At 42.5% G+C, this 20,751-nt stretch overlaps 1 protein-coding gene across 9 annotated transcripts in view; it reads left to right on the forward strand.

Annotated features, from left to right (window-relative positions):
* EML1 (EMAP like 1) overlaps positions 1-20,751 on the forward strand; it is a 90,001-nt gene that overhangs the window by 25,033 nt on the left and 44,217 nt on the right. The window contains exon 1 of one of the 9 annotated variants that reach the window (XM_072428583.1): positions 4,313-4,551. The exons of the other annotated variants lie outside the window; for them this stretch is intronic. Coding sequence (XP_072284684.1) covers positions 4,494-4,551 — 58 coding nt within the window. The 5' untranslated portion in view covers positions 4,313-4,493. Of the gene's footprint in view, positions 1-4,312; positions 4,552-20,751 lie in introns of those variants that run through there. 9 annotated transcript variants of the gene reach the window in all.

The following is a 20,751-nucleotide window of genomic DNA, read 5'->3' on the forward strand; positions in this document are numbered from 1 at the left end:
GTCCGGTCGTTCGTTTCCAACAACTTTCCTCGTTCGTCGGCGTCGTTGGTTACTTTTTTACGAATGATTTTTTGCCCAATCGATCGTTCGTCGTTCGATTGGAACGATAAAAATTGGAAGTGTGTACGCACCTTTAATTCTATAGATTGATTTAGAAGAAAGCTGGATGGTTTCTAGAAGCACAGAATATAACGGGGGATTAAAGCTTTAAAGTAAAGATAACAGTGACTGTTGATCCCGGGAACATCCGATTGCCTCATATCTGATTGCCTTTTTCCCCTGTAGGTGCAAATTGTACCAGAGTTTTTTTTCCTTCCTCTGGATCAACTATGTCCATAGGGTTTTATATATGGGTATGATTATTTCCCTAGTGGTTGAACTTGATGCACTTATGTCTTTTTTCAACCTAACTATATATAGTGTGGTGGGCTTTGGTTCATGAAATCATTCTTCATACCTCCATAATCTTCACTTTTCATCATTCTGGATTCTTGGTATGTTTCTTTCAAAAGGACATCATCAGGAGTTAGATCAGTTAGAGGTCCAAGGACACTACACACCCATGTTAGCAATCTTGTTGAGTTCTCACCAGTGCCAGGACCCGATGCCATAAGCAATAATACATGCCCGTGCCATACTTTTGCTTCCTATGTGTCTTATATACTGTGGTACACTTTGGTTCATTAAATCTTTCTTCTCTCCTCCATACTTTTCACTTTGTATCATTCTGGAGCTCCTAGAGCTGTCCAAAGAATATAGTTCCAGAACCAGGTGGCTTGAGGCTTATTATTGGTACTAGTCTGTGTAGGGAGCAAAGAAGGGGTAGGAGCCAGGGTAGATAGTAGTAAGGGGTACTATAGTGTGTTAGTATTAAGATGAAGTACTTTGGAGGGGTAAGCGAGAGGAACTAGATAGGAGGAGTACTAGTAAGGTTGTGGGGTACCAGTAGGAAGTAATAGTACTGGTGGTGTAGTAGTGAGGAGTAACTGTGTGGAAGTAAGGGGGAAGAAGTATTAGTAGGTCGAGGTGTTAGGAGTAACAGTAGTAGTGCAGGGAAATGTCAAGGAATAGTAGTACTGGGGTAATAGTGAGGTGTAATAATAATGGAGTTTAGTAAAGTGAGTAGTGGGGTAATAGTGAAGTGTAGTTGTGCAGACATGGAGTAGTAGTGAGGGGTAAAACTGAGGTGAAGTAGTACTGGGGTATTTTTGAGATGTAGTATTATTGGGGTAATAGTAAAGTGAAGTAATAGTGGAGTAAAGGTGCTTTAGTGACGTGTAGTGGGGTAACAGTGAGCTGTGGTTGTACTGGTATTTAGTAGTATTGGGGTATGTAGTAGTACTGGTGAAGCCTAATAGTAAGGTGTAGTAGAGTAATTGTGAATAATAGTATTAGGGTAATACATTTGTATGGTAATGAGGGGTATTGGTAAGTAGTGGTACTGGTGAGGGGTAATGGAAAGTCAGGGGTAATGGTAAGTGGTAGTATTGGGATAACAGTGGGGTGTGGTAGTACCGGTAATTAAAGGTATTGCTGTAAGAGGTAGGTATGGTAGTAAGGGGTAATGGTGAGGTGTTATGGGGTAGCAGGAAGGTGCAGTAGTGAGTAGTATTATTGGGGTAATAGGTAGGTATGGTAATATTGGGGTAATACTGAGGTGTAGTAGTGAAGGGTAAGGAGTAGAAATGGGGTAATAGGTAGGTGTAGTAGAATTGGGGTATTAGTGAGTAGTAATGGGATAATAGTCAATGTAGTAATGGGGTAAAAGGCAGTATTGGAGAGAGAATAATAATTGTGAGGTGTAGTAGTATTGGGGGAATAATAGTGAGATGTAGTAGTGAAGGAAAAGTAGTAGTATTGGTGTAATTGGTAGGTATGGTAGTGAGGGTTAATGGTGAGGTGTAGTGGGGTAAAAGTGAGGTGCAATAGAGAATAGTAGTAGTGTTGGGGTAATAGGTAGGTATGGCAGTACTGGTATGAGTAATAGTAAGGTATAGTGGTGAAGGGTAAGTAGTAGATTGGGATTATTAGTGAGTAGTAGTATTGGGGTAACAGGTAGCTATGGTAGTATTGGGGTATTAGTGAGTAGTAGTATTGGGGTGATAGTTAGGCAGTATTGGGGGAGAGTATTAATAATAAGGAGGTGTAGTAGTGTTAGCGGGAGTATTAGTGAGATGTAATATTGAGTAGGTGTAGTAGTATTGGGGTATTAGTAAGTAGTAATAATGGGATAATAGTTTGGCAGTATTGAGGCTGAGTAATAGTGAGGTGTAGTAGTATTGGGGGGAGTAATAGTGAGGTGTAATAGTGGAGTAAGTATGTAGTAGTATTGGGGGGAGTAATAGTGAGGTGTAATAGTGGAGTAAGTAGTGGAATTGGGGAAAAAGGTAGGTGTAGAAGTATTGAGGTATTAGTGAGTAGTAATAACAGGGTAGTAGGCAGTATTGGGGTGTAGCAGTATTGGGGGTGAGTAATAACGAGGTGTAGTATTGAAGGGTGAGTAGTAGAATTGGGGTATTAGTGAATAGTAATAATGGGGTAAAAAGCAGTTTTGGATGTAGTAGTGAAGGGTGAGTTATAGTGAGATGTAGTAGTATTGGGGGAAGTAAAGGTAGGTGTAGTAGTATTGGGAATCAGTGAGTAGTAATAATGGGGGAATTAGGCAATATTGGGGTGTAGTAGTATTGGGGGGAGTAATTCAGAGGTGTAGTAATGAAGGCTGAGTAGTAAAATTGGGGTAATAGGTAGGTGTAGTAGTATTGGGGTATTAGTGCGTAGTAATAATGGGGAAGTAGGCAGTATTGGGGGGTAATAGTGAGGTGCAGTAGTTTTGGGGTGTAGTAATGAAGGGTGAGTAGTAGAATTGGGGTATCAGTGAGTAGTAATAATGGGGGTAGTAGGCAGTACTGGGGTGTAGTTGTATTGGGGCGAGTATTACCGAGGTGTAATAGTGAAGGGTGAGAAGTATTGAGGTATCAGTGAGTAGTAAAAATGGGGGTAGTAGTTAGGCAGTATTGGGATGTAGTAATGAAGGGTGAGTAGTAGATTTGGGGTACTATTGAGGTGCAGTAGTATCCAGGTGTAGTAGTTAGTAGAATTGGGGTATCAGTGAGTAGTAATAATGGAGGTAGTAGTTAGGAAGTATTGGGGAGTAGTATTAAAGGGTGAGTAGTAGATTTGGGGTAATAGTGAGGTGTAGTAGTATTGGGGGGAGTATTACAGAGGTGTAGTAGTGAAGGGTGAGCGGTATCAGGGAGTAGTAATAATGGGGGTAGTAGTCAGGCAGTATCGGGGAGTATTAGTATTGGTGTGGGCAGTATTAGTGAGTAGTAACAATAGTAACGATACTACAGTCAGGCAGTATCGGGAAGAAGTAGTATTGAGGTAATAGTGAGTAGTAATAATGGGGGTAGTAGTCAGGCAGTATTGGGGTGTAGTAGTATTGGGGTATTAGTGAATGGTAATAATTGGGGTAGTAGTCAGGCAGTATTGGGGTATAGGTGAGTAGTAATAATGGGGGTAGTAGTCAGGTAGTATCAGGGAGTAGTAGAATTGGGGTATTAGTGAGGAGTAATAATGGGGTATTAAGCAGTATTGGGGTGTAGTAGTGAAGGGTGAGTAATAGTGAGATGTAGCAGTATTGGGGGGAGTAGTAGTGTTGGGGTATTAGTGAGTAGTAATAATGGGGGTAGTAGTTAGGCAGTATTGGGGTAATAGTGAGTAGTAATAATGGGGGTAGTAGGCAGTATTGGGGAGTAGTAGTATTGGGGTATCAATGAGTAGTAATAATGGGGGTAGTAGTCAGGCAGTATCAGGGTGTAGTAGCATTGGGGTATTAGTGAGTAGTAATAATATGAGTAGTAGTCAGGCAGTATTGGGGTAATAGTAAGTAGTAATAATAGGGGTAGTAGTCAGGCAGTATTGGGGTAATAGTGAGTAGTAATAATGGGGGTAGTAGTCAGGCAGTATTGGGGTAATAGTGAGTAGTAATAATGGGGGTAGTAGTCAGGCAGTATTGGGGTATTAGTGAGTAGTAATAATGGGGGTAGTAGTAGTGGAGCATCAGTGAGTAAATAATGGGGGTAGTAGTCAGGCAGTATTGGGGTAATAGTGAGTAGGAATAATGGGGGTAGTAGTCAGGCAGTATTGGGGTAATAGTGAATAGTAATAATGGGGGTAGTAGTCAGGCAGTATTGGGGGTAGTAGAATTGGGGTGAGGGATGTCAGTGCGCTCGGTGGGCGGGGTCGGGGTCAGTGATGGGTTAATCCTCTCCCTCTCTCTCCCGGGTGTGTGGGCGGTGCGTGTCGGGAAATGGGGCGTGGCTTGCTCTCGGGATCTCTCGGAGCGGCCGGCGGTCACTGTACACAGATCGGGAGTCTCCGGAGGAGGGTCGGGCGGCAGTCTCGCGGTTGCCATGGTAACAGAAGGGGTCTGCAGGCCGGAGACTGGAGGAAGCTGCTGAACACAGAGGGGGATTCCAGGATCGGCCAGCATGGAGGACGGCTTCTCCAGCCTGTATGACACCACCTCCCTCCTACAGTTCTGCAATGGTGAGTGTACGGGAGCCCCCCGACTGGGTCATTACCTGGCACTATTGGCACTATTGGCACACACTACACACTATTGGCACACACTATTGGAGGCTGGCACCTTGTGTGAGTGGGCACAGCGGGCTTCATACACACGGCAACCTGCTATTAGCCTGTTACCCCCTGCTATCTATATTGTCAGGCTGGGCTGTACCCACATGGCACCCTGATAGACTCCAGGTGGCAGAGGAGGGCTCACATATATACTTGGGGTATTAGCATGGCACCCCGTGGGCACCCCAGCTCACCCTTCCTATCTATAGACATGCCCGGGGTATTAGCATTGCACCCCCTAGGTACCCGCTGGCAGTACAACTCACCCTTCCTATCTATAGACATACCCGGGGGTATTAGCATTGCACCCCTGGGCACTAAGCAGGTCCATGGAACTGGCAGCACATCACCCTTGTAATATACAGACATGCCAGGGGCATCATACTGCCAGCATGGCACTCAGCAGGGGTCAGGCTGCCATCTCATTACAACCCCAGATACAAATACTTTGTAACCGTCATTTCCCCAATCAGATCAGATTATCCACCTAAAAAGTGACAGTTGGTGCCTTCTTTGCCATGGCACCCGCTCTGCCCCAAACTTTGATAATGGTATGAATCCTTAAAGATTCCCCACACCCCTCCGATGATATTTATGTATAAAATTCCTAATTTTTCCTTGGGGTGGCGAGTGGACGGATTAAAATTTAATACTACCAATAATATACATGGGTCCTGGGGTCCTAGGAACCCGCCAGTGATGTATAATTTACCTGGTGGGCAAGGGGCGATGGAATGGCAAAGGAGGTAAGCACCGGTATCCCAATCAGATGGCTAGGGCAAAAGGATGGCACACTGACATTGTGTTTGTTTGGCAAACATTGCCGCAGCATTCTCCTCACCTGGCACAATGAAGTCTGCAGGTGTATGGCATCTTCTGGCAGATGTCCGCTCATGAATAAAGGGTCAGGTTGTGCTTTGTAGACCTGCTGCTTGGCACACGGCACAGCACATGAGACTGGCACCGCTGAAGTTCATTCCCATGCCACCTTTCATACACCCTGGCAATGCCCTCCTGCAGTTCTGTTGTCCATGACCATCCATAAAAATGCCCAGCTCACTGATTATTACTTCTTGGCACCAGCTGCAGTTCATTCCCATGCCACCTTTCATACACCCTGGCAATGCCCACCCCTCATTATGTTGTCCCTGAGTCCATTACCATCTATACAAATACCCGGCTCGCTGCCTATTGCATCCTGGCCCCAGCTGCAGAGCCACAAGTTTGCCCATCCAGGTTGCATATTTACAAACCCTTCCCCCACCCTCATCATCTCCCTTTGGTAGGGGTTCCCTCCCGGGGATTTGGCCAAAATCTGCTTTGGATCATCAAGCCGCACATGCTTCCAATGCATTACACCTCACCATTGCACCTCTGTGATTAGAACCATGTGCCGAGGTGTAGTATGGGGCAGAAATACAAAACCATTGCTCCAGGGTAGTTTCTGGGTGAATGTGGTTTTACCAAACGCCAATGTTTGCTGAATCCGCCTTTTGTAAGAAAATAATTAGACATTTTTTATTATTTGTTGCATTTCAGTGCTGCTGATCCCATGCATTGTAGCCACATACCATCTTATTAAACTGTATATAGTGCCAACATATTATGCAGCGCTGTACATTAAATGGTGATTGCAAATGATGCACGGATACAGACAGTGAGACAGGAGGAGGAGAGGACCCCGGCCAAAAGAGCTTACAATCTAATTGGGGGATATACTCCTGGCTAATGATGGGTTTTAATGATTGGGTTATATACACCTGTTTAAAAATGGTGAATCTGAAATTCACTGAAACACTCAGTGGTGGAGAATCAATGACTGTCACGATGAAACGCATGGAAGAATCTCCAGCAATGTTTCAGTGAATGTCAGATTTTATAAATAGTCCCCTTTGAATGTTTAATGCTTTGATATATTTATTTTTCATTACCCTCCACAGTATATTCTCCATGTTAAAGCTGGGTGAGAAGAAGCTTTAGGTGGGTGGCATTCCCCTGTATTGTCACCCAACTTTTCAGGAAGCACCCAAAAACAGCCAGGTGGTTACTAAAAAGTTCCGGGTGGTGCACCCAGCTGAAAGGGTCCGGGGATAACACTGCTCCATGTCCTTACTTCTGTGTGGCACCTTGTATTCCAGGGCCTTGGGGGGGGGGGTTCATCATCCACTATTGATATTCTTACAAAATTAGCACAGGCAGGTAAATAGGTATCAGTCCCTTGAAAAGAGAACTGGCCCATAACCCACCGCTACACTTTATGATTTAGCTTCTGAGGCTAACATTCTAATTCTGGCTTTACAACCTGGTGATTTGTTGTTGGGTAACAGGTAGGAAGATTGGGACTTTTGAGATTTCAGGTCAATGGCTCCCTAGGTGGTGTCACCAGGATGGGAATTGATAACTGAAGCTCTGTACTTCATATTTTGTGTAATGGAATACAAGACAACCCATTTGATGCCAGAAGGGGACGCTGGTTCTATTTTTGTTGCAATAGTTCATATATCCACTGCCGATCATACTGTAACTGTCACCCTCCTATTTCTGGAACGCACCATTCATTAGAGTGTGGCCCCGTCCATTGGCCTTGGTTGTTGGGTAGCACCGGTTTTTGTGTTTTGTTTTTTATTGTGTCTAAACTTTTTGCAAAGAGGGCCAGGTTTGGTGAGACGAAAATGCGTGCGGGCCGACCACTTACCAGGGTTAGTGTAGGCGTGGTGTGCGCGGGTCCCACACAGCACACGCTCACTAGGATGACGTGAGGGATTCCCTGTGCACAGGGTCCGGTGTCAGTGTGGGCTTCTGGGAATCGGAGTGGGCGTGGTCTGTTTGGGTCCCGCATGGCACACGCCCACTATAATGACGCAGGGGATACCCTGTGATGACAGAGGCTGCAGGCCCGTGGAAAAATGACCACAGACTGCAATTGGCCCCCTTAGACCTTCAAGATTTTCCCATGTTATTTCAACTTTACATTCACCTTAAAGAAACCATATTTGGGTGAAACTCACCTTTAAAACAATGGAAGGTTCTGCGTGACTTTTCTCATGCAGTCCTCCCACACAGAGCGCCGGCCTTCGCCCTTTCGCCATCAGAGCCATGCCGTGCCAAGAATCCCATTAAAGCGTGGTGTCTGCTAGGAAATGAAAGTATTCGTTGGCACACAAGCATGTTATGATATCTTGGCATTAATACCGGTAGCGTTTAATAATTAAAATTCTGTCAAATGATCAGCTGTGTATCAGAACAAAGAATTCACTTTCGCTTTGTGCCAGAAATTCACACGCTGTCACGGCTTATTGGAGAAGGAAGGTGCAGACGCCCTGTGACAGTCCATATGGATTGTTGCCACCGTTGTGGAGTGACACATCCGAGAGTTAATCCTTTTATTGCAATATTTCGTGAAGTCTAACTGCTTCATTTGCATGTCGTGTCATGGCATGTCAACTAAGTGTCGCGCTAATGATGGAATTTGTGTGGCTGAATTGTGACATCTGTTTACCAAAACACAAACAGCATTATGCCAAAACAGATTCAAACAGGCTGTCATCATTTTTGTTGGTTCCATTAAAGAAGAATATCGAATGTCACCGGTACACTCGCCTGAAGTTACTTTTGCACTGGCTGAAACAATGCAGCAATGCTGAAAGTGGCACAGAAGCAACACAATGCTGGGAAAGCAGCTGAGCGCTTTCTTGTCAAATTGCTGTCAGCAACAGGTTTGTGAGAGCGATGAGACCTTTAGCATGTCACCGAAATGCAATGACGTGCAGCATATTAGTGGGAACATCAGACATTACTTTCTGTGACCTTACATAATGCACACACGCTACGTAAAACTGCACAAAGTATGTATGGTATGAATGGGCCCTTAGGGCCTGTGTACACTGATGCGTTGCATTGCCATACATTCATACAATGCATGATCAGTTTTTTCCCCGGACCCTTTTAGCTGGGCGCACCACCCAGCACTTTTGGTTCACAATACAGAGGCAATGGACAGTTGGGGCGTAATACAGAGATGATGGAAAAATGGGACATACTAAGGGAGTGAGAATTAAAAAGTATGAAGTATAGGGGGTGGTAGAAAGCTGACAGAATTATAGGGGTAACTGGATTCCTATAGCAACAACAACTGGGAACACTAATTTTGACATGCATTTCCCTGTCTGCTTTTTGACTACCCACCTACAGCTTCTTCCAGCTTAAAAACCTTTCAGGGGAGACCAATGTTGATAAATGCATCTTGCAATTTATTTAGAATTAGCTGCAATTGCATTTTTAGGGAAGTGCACAATAACGTGATCACCTAGGAGTGTGATTTTTAACTTGGGTTGGTTACATCTCTGTCTGGGTTAACTAGTTCTTTCTGATGCTCTTTGACATTGTGAGGCCACTAGTTTATGATTGAATTGTGCTTTGGTTCCCATCCATTTCATTTTATTATTCTGTAGGTGTTGAAGGTGCAGGGTTCTCCCCAGGCCCTTCTAGCTGGGTGCACCACCCGGCACTTCTCAGCACCCACCCGGCTGTTTTTGGGTGGTTACTAAAGAGTTTGGTCACAATACAGGGGCTGCCACCCGCCTACAATTTCTTCCCACCCCGCTTAAAAACATTTCTGGGTTGAGCACTGAGGTGATACAATACAGTATCTTCAAGTGGACAATACAGTACCTTAAAGCGGACCTAAACTCAAATTGTTTACATAAAGGGGTAAACAACCCTTTTATTTAAAGTAAAATTTGTATTTAAAAAAAAAGGGTGCAGCTCCCCCCTTTCAGTCTCAATCACTGCGGTGCAAAGCCTCCCAAGATACCTACATCACGCATGCGCAAAAGGAACCCTTTAATGGAAGAAAAACAAAATGCTGATCTCACACATGCGCAGTGGGATTGATATCCTTTTTCCCACACCTGCGCAGTGTGAGATCAGTGACGCAGGAAAAAGAACCCGGAAGAAGATGGCGGCGCCCATTGCATCCTCTGCAGAAATAAAGGTAAGTGTTTTTTTTTATTTTGGCTTTAGTTCCGCTTTAATTAATGCCAAACTAACAACCTTTAAGCTGTAAGCTGTGCAATTAACACTAATTCACATGAACGGCAGAGATTTGTGTATCCTGTTCAACCTCTTTTTTTTTTATAATCACCAGAAAGCTGGTAATTTTCTGCTTTATGGATCTATTAGCTGTATTATAGGCAGCACTGGCGGACTTATTTTAATTGAGACTTCCTTAAAGAGAGTCCAGGAGCAATTCTCCAGGGGAAGTCCGGAAATGATTTTTTACTCCGGCTGTACTTTGATCTAATCTTTTCACCTTTGTTTTAGAGTGCATACGGCTGATGAGTTATTCCTCCTGCATAGCAAGGATCAGGAAAAAAAGGCACCGGAATGGCTGTATTATGGTTTTACGTGTAACTACCATGTTAATCAAAGTGTATAATCAATCATTTCTTTTCGACATGGGGGAACACTTGAAATAAGTTTCAGGTCTTCAGGGAACCCCTTCTATAATTACTATATCCACAGCTCACAGGATATTAGTGTAATGGCCTGGAGGAGGAATGCCTCTTACATCAGTGAGAAAAATGTCGCCCCTATAGCCAAATTTAAACTGACCCACAGGCACAAATTGTTCATTTCCCAACCTCTGGAGGAACCTTAAGCTCCCACAAGTCCCTGGTTGAGAAACACTGATATCCAACATTACTGATAATACGTCTGTGCTTCTTCAGATCGTTCCATTGTGCCTGGGAAGGAACCTGCTCCTAGTTGCATACATGGCCTTGACTTTTCAAATCGAGCCCCAAGCCCTACCCTTGTCTTTCAGTTGTCACTTACCAGAACCATTGGAGGGGGCTATTGGAACAGAGGCAGAAATAAATTCTGACCATATGAATAACATGATTATTCCATATAGATAATATTTAGGAATCCACAGTCAGGCTGGTCATTATTGCACAAAGTGACAGGTGATATCCCTTCTGCAATAATCCTTCCTATCTACCCGCCTGATCACTTTGTTGTTCTGGAAACAAACCTGAGCTGCCCATGCGCAGCTTGATCTTTGGATAACACCTTGCATCCCCAGCACTTTCTGTGCATGTTTCGGGAATGAATGACCTGGCCCAGCCAATCAAAATAACCGAGGATTGCAATGTGTTTGTGTTAGCAAAACCGAGCTGCACATGCGCAGCTAAAGCTTTGGCTGCCAGGAGGAAATGGAGAAAGAAGAAGATGGCGGGTGAGTAACGCAGGGTTTAGTTCCACTTTAAGAAGAATTATATCTTTCTGAAATTGAGGATTCAGGAACTGTTGACCTGTAGAAAATTGATTGTGCCCCAGTCGATCCTTTTGTTTTCTGTGCCAGCCGATTATATTAAAACAAATACCAATTTGAATCTGTAATTGACCAATAGTTTATCGTTGCACGCATGACCAATAATAATGGTGCCCATGCACATTACAGGCCAATCATTCACTGATTAAGTCGCTTTAATATTCTGATCTTATTTGGATAAAATTTGGGGGGTGAGCGGGCTCTCCTGCTAAAGTCAGAGAAGTCCGGTCACATCACATTTCCAATCTCATAGTGTTGTCTTCTTTTAGTGGAACCTTTAAAAGTTTTTAAAAATTTCAGGCTGCTCCTAACAAGGTCCCGGCATTCCCTCTGCCTTCATTTTTTATGGCTGAAGCGAAGCTTTTCACAAATTTCAAAAGCCAAAATAGTAAAATCCTTGCAATTTTTAAACAACCAGGCATGAATAATTGGATCATCTGTGGGGTTGGTATGGCTTGTTCCTTTCTTCAAAGGCATCTTGACGTTGTAAAATGCGGTCAGACAGATTCATAGAATAATATGTGGTTTATCCAGCTCAGGGCGTTGCTGAGAGATGGGGAAGAAGTGTGGGAGAGTTTATAAAAGTCCTTCCTGTGCTGTATTCAGGGCTGCCATGAGCCGCTTTCTGCCTTTTAGTAGGATTAGCAGGAGCTGGGGGTGACTTCACAGGAGCAAAAGGGGAAGCCGCATCGTTCACTGCTGTCCCAGACATAATATGCCTATTGTATGATGGCAGAAAAACACTTTATTCCATCTGGAATCGATGTGACGATGGAGGGAATGCATTCAGACTGAACAAACCAGTCCTGTTTAACCCCTGTCTGCCTATTGTGACACCGATATAGTGAGGGGATAGACTTTGTTGTGTGTTTTATGTGGCTTTATAGGTAGTCGTTGGTCTTTTTGAAGTTTTTTTTTATTATTTTATTAGGCTGATCCAAAAGTTTACAGTTTAAAGCAGAGAAAAGGTTCAGGATTATGAAATCCTTTTTATCTTTCAATTTAGTTTCAGTACAAGTCATTATATAATACTAAACTACTCGACAACAGCATTCAGAACTTTTTTCATTGTATTAATATTATCCAGTATTTATATAGCGTTGACATATTATGCAGCGCTGTACAAAGCCCATAGTCATGTCACTAGCTGTCCATCTAAGGACCTCACAATCTAATGTCCCTACCATAGTCATATGTCTTTAATAAAGTCTAAGGTTATTTTGGGGGGAAGACAATTAACCTAACTGCATGTTTTTGGAATGTAAGAGGAAACCGGAAAACCTGGAGGAAACCCACACAAACACGGAGAACCTGCACACTCCATGCAGATAGTGTCCTGGCCGACATTCAAACCTGGGACCCAGCGCTGCAAAGGCCAGAGTGCTAACCACTAAACCACCATGCTGCCCAACAGGATTTATATAGCGCCAACATATTATGCAGCGCTGTACAAAATTATGGGGTTGCAAATACCAGACGGATACAGACAGGACACAGGAGGAGGAGGAGAGGCCCCTGTCCCAAAGAGCTTACAATCTAGGAGGTGGGGAAGTATCACACAATTCACATTGCTTCCAAGAAGTACTATAGCACTTTCACCCCCTTCCATATTGGTCGTCTGGATTGTGTATATGTAGTACGTGGTGGCGGCCATATTTGCTCATTACATTTTCAGACTTTGCTTCTTCTTTAGTAGTGCTACACAATGTCAGTTCTTTGCTTCTTGTTTTCTTGTCTCACCATGAAGGTCAAGCAGAAAGGGAGGTTCTGTTGCTCCTTTGGAGCTTGGAGAGTGGGACATGGTTAAAACCCCCACCATTTTTTTTAATTGCTGTTTTGGAATGGGAACATTTCCTTTTACAACCTGTCCTAGTAAACAAGAAAAGTGAGTAAAGACCTCTTGTAAATGAGGGTAAACCACCTCTAGGACAGTTGTCACCGGTGTAGTTGAGAATCACTCAACTACAGGTCCTAGGTTTGAATCTTGGCGGGGACACTATCTGCATGGAGTTTGCTGGTTCTCCTCGTGTTTGCAAGGGTTTCCACTCCCTCTAGCCGCTTTCTTCGCTCCTCCAATGACCTAATACTAATGACTTCTTTACTCATAACCTCATCACACGCACGGCTCCAAGACTTTTCTAGAGCTGCCCCGACTCTCTGGAATGGTCTTTTATTGTCGTTTACGTTTAAAAGATCACTCAAAACCCAATGCTTCACCCTCACCTACCCGTCTTCTTCTGTCTCTTAAACTCTCACTACTTCCCACTATTACATATCTCCCCTTCTATTGTGTGATCCTTCCCCCACCTCTTAGATTGTAAGCTCTTCTGGGCAGGGCCCTCTTCTGTGTTACTGTCTGTATCTGTCATTTGCTACACTTTAATGTACAGCGAATGGATTTCCAGATCTGTAGATAAAGTTTCATCATGAAAATATGACACAGCAAGCACATCATAAATGATTATCAAATACACATTACAAAAAAAGCTAAAATGTTCTATTTTGGAAAAAGGAACTAGATTATAGGGCAGCACCTTGGCTCAGTGGTTAGCACTCCGGCCTTTCCAGCGCTAAGTCCCAGGTTTAAATCTTGGCCAGGACACTATCTGCATGGAGTTTGCAGGTTCTCCTCATGTTTGCATTGGTTTCCTCCGGTACTCCGGTTTCCTCCCACATCCCAAAATCATGCAGTTAGGTTAATTAGCTTTCCTTCAAACTTGACCTTGGACTACTATAAAGACATATGACTATGGTAGGGACATGAGATTGTCAGCTCCTTTGTGGGACAGCTAGTGACATGACTATGGACTTTGTACAGTGCTGTGTAATATTTTGGCGCTATATAATATATATATATATATATATATATATATACTGTGTAATGATAATTGAATTCCCCAGTCAATCTGATATTTAAACCCTGAAATGTGTAACAACCTATGAATATTTCATCTTAGCTTTCCAGTTGGTTGCATTGGTGGCACAACTAACAATTGCAGTTGATCCTAAAGAGGTGGCGGAGAGATGAAATAGGAGGCTCATTTAGCTTTCCTGCAAAGATCATTTTTCATGTCCTCTGACAGTCTCATGCTTCAAGCTCCAGGGGGTGTATGGGCAACACAGAGGGTTTATGCATTTATCAGAAACCCAGACGGGACACCAGTCACAACCAGACAGGCATTTTAGGTGACAACCTCTCTCGGGTGGGAGGGATTGATCTGACCACCCGTTATGTTTCCTATTGTCCATGCCTTGAGAAAAGAGCATCTGCTACCGAAACTTTCATTCTCTGCTTCCCTGCATTGAATATTTAGAGAAGACTTTTAATAACTGAGGCAGAAAAACACTTTACCCGCTACTTCCTTTAACTGTCACAAAAACTTAATTTTTTCTTTGATCTACTTGAGTGTCTCTTAACCCAGAAATAGTTTTCTTTTGATGGTTGTACGCTGCGGGGTGCGTCTGAGAGCTTCCGCACCAAAAAACAAAACTGAGATTTCTGAAAGGTTGCAATCTGCAGTGAAGAGATGATGCATTGTATTATCGCATTCCCAGCTTCCTGTACTTAGATTGCAATACTGTTTTCAGGATTCTAATAATTAGTCATAACACTGTTGGATGTGGTATATTATTGGGATCCCAGGGCCTCAAATTGACAATATAATGATCTGGGATTATTTTGTGGGTCAGCATAACCATGCAAGGGGCAGGTGGATTATTAATACATAATAAATAACTGTAAAACATGCAATGAGCCAACAGAAGGATAAGTAAGTGATTAAAGTTAGAATTATATTGCATGCACTGGCATAGTGTCACATCAAACTTTAATACCCAAACATTCAACTGATACTTTGGGAGATGAGAACTTTTTCTTAGCAGAGAAAGGGGTCTCCAATCTTCTAAATATTACCCTGTAATATCTCATACAAATCTGATGTGTTTAGGAAGAGAAAAGGTGAAGTATCGGATGGTTGTCAGTGAAGAGAGGAAGAATAAATGGGACATGAATGGCACCTGATAATTCAGACTGGAGTCTACTTTGCCCTGACATTGCTGGACCTTTGGCTGGATGAAAGCTCAATGGCCACTTACTGAGATATCCTTAGCTGTGGACCAGATTTGTATGCGATACATGTTAGGCATTCCAGATTGCAAGGACAATTTCATTTATTTATTTATTACATTTTATTAAAGTTTTTTGCATCACTATGGCTGTGCACAAAGTTTTTCCGTAATGAGCTTGAATGATGGGCAGACTGGAGCTGCAGCCATGACATTGGTATACATTCATTTTCAATCATCAAAGCATGATCAAAACACAGGTTCCCTTTAAGTCCAAAGCAATTGCAATGGTTTTGTCCTACATTTTTCTCTAAATCTTCATTACTTTGACTTTTTTTTAGTTTGCCAAACTTTTTATATCAAGTGAGTATCCTACTTAATGCTTCTGTGTCCGGTGTCTATTATTTTGGATCTAATTAAAACAAATGTATGTAAGTTTCTGTAGGCAGCTATTGATCAATATTGACTGGCTGGTATTTTAAAATAGTGACGGTTTCATTGAATTCCTTCATGTCAGTTGGCAGCTGGGAACAATGGAGGGTTATCCATTATTCAGAATAATACACCCAATCCATTGAAAAAGAATGGCTGACTTCACGGAGTCTCTGTAGTTTTCAGTAAGGGTATCATAGAAACCGTTGACTCCTCTTACTCCATTTTTTTTTAAGGGATCTGTCGTCAATGTTTAGGGGGGCACAATGGATGCGGGGTCATTCGTGGAAAAGAGTATGAGATGCTTGTTCCCAGGTTTTGGCTATTGGTTATCATTCTTCCCATACAGGAGAAATTTGCTAAAGAACACCTAGTCCTTGGTGCCATTCCAATACTGATAAACTGATGGGCTATTATAATCTTATTACATTTTATATTGTTTTTAATCTGTTTTGCAATTTTGTAGTTGTAGTTTGGGAGTTTCTATGCGATCGGTGATACCGGAAGCAGAGAGACAGACTTGAGGGAATCTCCAGATTGGACAAAGCAAGGCAATTTGCTGGTCATATATTTAATTATTTCTCAATGTCCTTCAGCTTTGAACCACAGAACTTTTCCAATTATGACCAAATAATTGCACTTGATATTGCAATTGAGGTCCTTCGATTTCTTTCTTCCTCTGTTACACAAATTGAGCCTTGCAATCGGGAGCACGTAGTGAGATGTTAGCGTGCCTGTCACGAGGAAAGCTTCTTCCAAGAATGAACGACCACATATGTCAGCGTGATGCATTTAGCAGAGAAACATAAATCAACTTTCCATAAAGAAGTACCAGTCAGCAGAAACAAAAGAATGCAGTTCAATGCAGCAGCAACAGGCCCATTTAGTAATTGCACATTCTCCTAAGTGGATTGTATTGAGGAGTAATATAATTACAGAAGGCAAGCTCATATTTTAAATTCTGTATGAAAGCCCTGGGATCAGAATGGTGCCATAATGAGTTCCTGTTAATGCACCTCCATTGTCTTATTTTACTATGGACTGAATAAAGGATCTGGTGCAATGGTCCTGGGAATAAGGTTTCACAGGAATACATAATATATAGTGTCAGTAGCTGAAGATATAGAATTTCACCCTGCACTTCTATCCATGGTGATGGAAAGTATTATACTTCAGTTCCGGGGTTTATACCAAGTTGTATTGAACAAAATACTATGGTTACCACTTTATTACCATACAATATTATACTTCAGTTCCGGGGTTCATACCAAGTTGTATTGAACAAAATGGTTACCACTTTATTACCATACAATAAACACCAAAAGGAAAAGTATAGCATAGGCCAATTTGGATCAGGACAAAGATTGTAAGCTCTTCTGGGCCGGGTTCTCCCCATCTGTGTTATTGTATCTGTCATTTCAGCAACTTTTATTTAATGTACAGCGCTACGTAATATGTTGGCACTTTATAAATACAGTATACTAATGATGATCATAATAATATTAAAAGCAACAAGTTACTTCAAGCTAAACTTTTGTCAGCACTAAAATTCTGTGCACCGTCTTCCTGGATAACAAGCAGAACCAAACCTTTTTTATACCTTACATTTGACCCAGTTCCGTCGTGGGCACCATCGCCTTCCCTTTTGTTTTTTTTTTTTGTTTTTTTTATTTTATACTTGTTTCAATCTTTAGGCAGCTTATTTGGCCGGATCAGAATGACTTTACTCCCATGTAGGTGCAGGAGTTTATTTAGGTAACCCCCACCCCCCCTTTCCGCAGGATGAAGAGAACAGTCAGGTTGGTAGGTACGCTTATTGCCATCATCTGTTCCTTTTTTGCAATAAATCCCCTGCCTGGTCCCAAAAGTTTAAAACTTTAGTTCCGATTGAATAGCTTGTTCAGTCTAGCCCAGGGGTGTCAAAACTTTTTGCAAAGGGCCAGATTTGGTGAGGTGAAAATAAGTGGGGGCCAATCATTCAGCACGTACTCGGGGCTAGTGTGGGAGTGGTCTGCGTGGGTCCCGCACAGCACATGCCCACCAGGGTGACGTGAGGGATTCCCTGTGCATGGAGTCCGGTGTCAGTGCGAGCTCCGTGTTCTTGGATACAAAGTGGGCGTGGTTTGTACAGGTCCCACACAGCACACGCCCACTATAATGAAGTAGGGGATTCCCTGTGCACACGTGGGGACTCCCGTCCTGCTGATTATGCCTGGCTGAGTAGCGGGCCAATAATTGCAAGGCAGTTGATCAACTCTAATGAAATAAAAAAAAGCTTTTTTGTACGCGTGTATTTTATACTGTGGTCAACAGTGCTGCCAGGCCGCATAATATGACAGAGGCTGCGGGCCCGTGGAAATCTGAGCACGCGCCGAAATTGGCCCCCGGGCCGGACTTTGGACATGCCTGGTCTAACCCAACTTGAATGCGGAATCAAAGGAATATCAAAACACCTTTTTTTCTGCTCCCTTGTCAGGTGGCACTTTCCTTCCCCTAGTATGTAAACGGTCCCGGAGCTTCCTCATGTCCAATATTGGACCTCCGGTGCTACATTGTACCCAATGGACTTGGAGAGTTTGTGACCAAATTACCAGCTTTTCGGGACTGGTTGTATGGTGGAGAGGAAGCAAAACTCCCACAGAAACATTTCCTTTATTTGGTATTTGCAATGTAACCCATTGCATGTTGTAAAGCACAATCACTGCAAATATTAATTATCTGTAAGTGACTTGAAGTAAAGGCAATCCCGTTACATGAGAATTGATTTTGCAGTGGATTGCTCTCTGATATTACTGATGAGCTCAGCAGAGAAGAAGCAGCTCCGGAACTCAATGTATAATACTTCACTAGCCTCTCTCCAAACGTTGACTGTGTTTTGGCATTTACTTGGCATGAGTTAGGCTTGTAGCGTGAGCCTCTGATAAAACACACATGTTCATTTCATATATAGACAATCACTGTGTACAGCTCTGTGACTCACTGCAGATCTCCGGGGAAGGCTGGGGGTGACAGAAGTCTGTTGCTTGCTGCAGGACCCAATCTGGATAAATATCAGGAGCTCAGTAGCTACTTTTACATCCTACTGAAATCCAACTTGCTGTTCTATAATATAAAAAGTTTGAATTTTTTTAATGTAGTCATTCAGCAGACACGGGTTCCAAATATTATCTTCAGGGAAAGAAAGTTTGCAAAGCTTCTCATGCAAAGTGTGAAAGGCTTCAAAGTTTTTACCTGCTGTTCTTTGAGAAATTGGAGAAGCAAAACTTGACTGAAAAAATGGGAAAAGCTAAACGTTTTGTGTGATGACATCCCCAGTCATGTTGCTTATCCAAGATTGTAATCTTGTACATAGTGGGCCTGGTTTGGTAAAGCTCCCCTGGACTGGAGATGATAGACTATCATCTGAGAACCAGCAAACCTGGAATGGTTCTGTTCCTGGATTGAATACAATTGCATCTAATAGCCATTTTTTTTAGGAAATCCATTCCAAGTTTGCTGGATCATCCGCTCCAAGTTTGCTGGATCATCCAGCTTCTCACATGATACCTTCCCTAGCCTTACAGAGCTATAATAAATCAGGCCCAATGTCTGTGCCCAGTCTTCTCTTTTAAAGATTTAATTTACAATGGATGAAAAGTAACACTGTGACCTGTAAAAGAATACATAAGTGACCTCCTAACAGGCCTGACTGTTAGGAGGTCACTTATGTATTTTAAAAAAAAGCTTTCCATGGCTGGAGAGGAAACACTTTCATTAGTGAAGCTGGGTGATCAAGCAAACCTGGAATGGATTTCTTCAAAATCATTTGCTATTTCGTATCCTGGACCATATCCATTTCAGGGCATAAATCGGGCTCAAAGAGTTTCTTTATATGTACGTAGTTTTCTTCCTGACACTTGTAATTATCAAACCGAATCTAAATGACTCAGATTTTCCATCTAATACTCTAAAAGATTCATCAGTGTGGCCATCCAGCGAGGGGGCAGCCTGCAGGAATGAACCGCACAGCATTACATCATCCGGACCGGGAGCCCCCGCGCTCCACAAAACTCGGAGCTGGATGTCACTTCCTAGCATTTACAGAAAGGTCGCATATTTTACTTTCTGCCTGTAGATTTTCCACTCTCTGTTTATGCATCTCTGTGATGTTCTGCCATTTGCAGTCGCTGAAATCGCAGCCAAATTCTTTCTGACCTATAGATAGTACAGCGTGTTCCTGATGATCTGGTGCAGTGAGTAAGATGCTCCATTCTCTGCCTCTGGAAAACTTGGAGTTGGAGACCCTGGGGTCAGATTCCCCGGCCTTGATTTATTTTCCGGGACAGTGGGATGGGAAAAGTCTGCTAGTGAATTTTTTTTTTTTACTGTTTAGGGCCAATAATAGTACAATAAAATGTGCTGCTTTGGGCAGGAGTTAAAATCAATCAGTGCTAATGCAGTCCGGGAAATAAAGCAATCAGTTTAAATTGGACATGACATTGATTTTTAAACTTCAAATAATCAGACTTGTATTGCTTTTAGAATTTTGGCAAGGGATTTAAAAAAAATTGCCAAATTATTTTTAATCTATCCTTTTATTATAAAAAAAATCTACAAGTTTTGGAGTCTACAGGAATCCCCAAAATGACATTGCACAATTAAACTTTAATTTCAAATAAATTATAAATCTGTATGATTTTAATTGCATTGTCAACATTTAGGAAAAGACTAGACTTTCAGGAACAATTAGCTGTGGACCGATTGAATCTGAGATAAAGCTACTTGGCCACAATAGCGGTAGATATGTTTAGTGCAGACTGACAACCAAATTTCAGGAGAAAACTCCCCATACCAACTGTGAGGTGCAGTGGTGGAAATGTTATATGGTTTCTTTGCTGCTTCAGGGCAGTTTTGGAGTCCAACATGTGCATGCTATCATATGGTGTGAGGACATCTCCAAAGAGTCCATGTCATATAAAAAAAAGTTGAAGGTCCACAAGAAATGAATGCATGGGGATGTAATTTTTGTTTATTTAAATATGTTCATTTTTATGGGGTGTCCTTTTTCACACTTGGGAAATGGATGAGTCTTATGTGAGGGCACCAGTGTTTTGCCCATAGAGAGCGCACCTGGCAATCCAAGGTAAACAGAAATACTTCTGGATATGGGGAGTATGCAAACCTTTCAAGCTTCCCCCTCTCTAACAATCCATCTATTGGTGTCTGAGCAGCTAGTTGTTGGGCACCAGTGTTGTCATGAATGTTTAGGGAGAAAGTCCCTTGTTCTTTGTTAATTC

This window comes from Pyxicephalus adspersus, chromosome 12 (assembly GCF_032062135.1).
Source record: "Pyxicephalus adspersus chromosome 12, UCB_Pads_2.0, whole genome shotgun sequence".
Taxonomy (NCBI): Eukaryota; Metazoa; Chordata; class Amphibia; order Anura; family Pyxicephalidae; genus Pyxicephalus; species Pyxicephalus adspersus.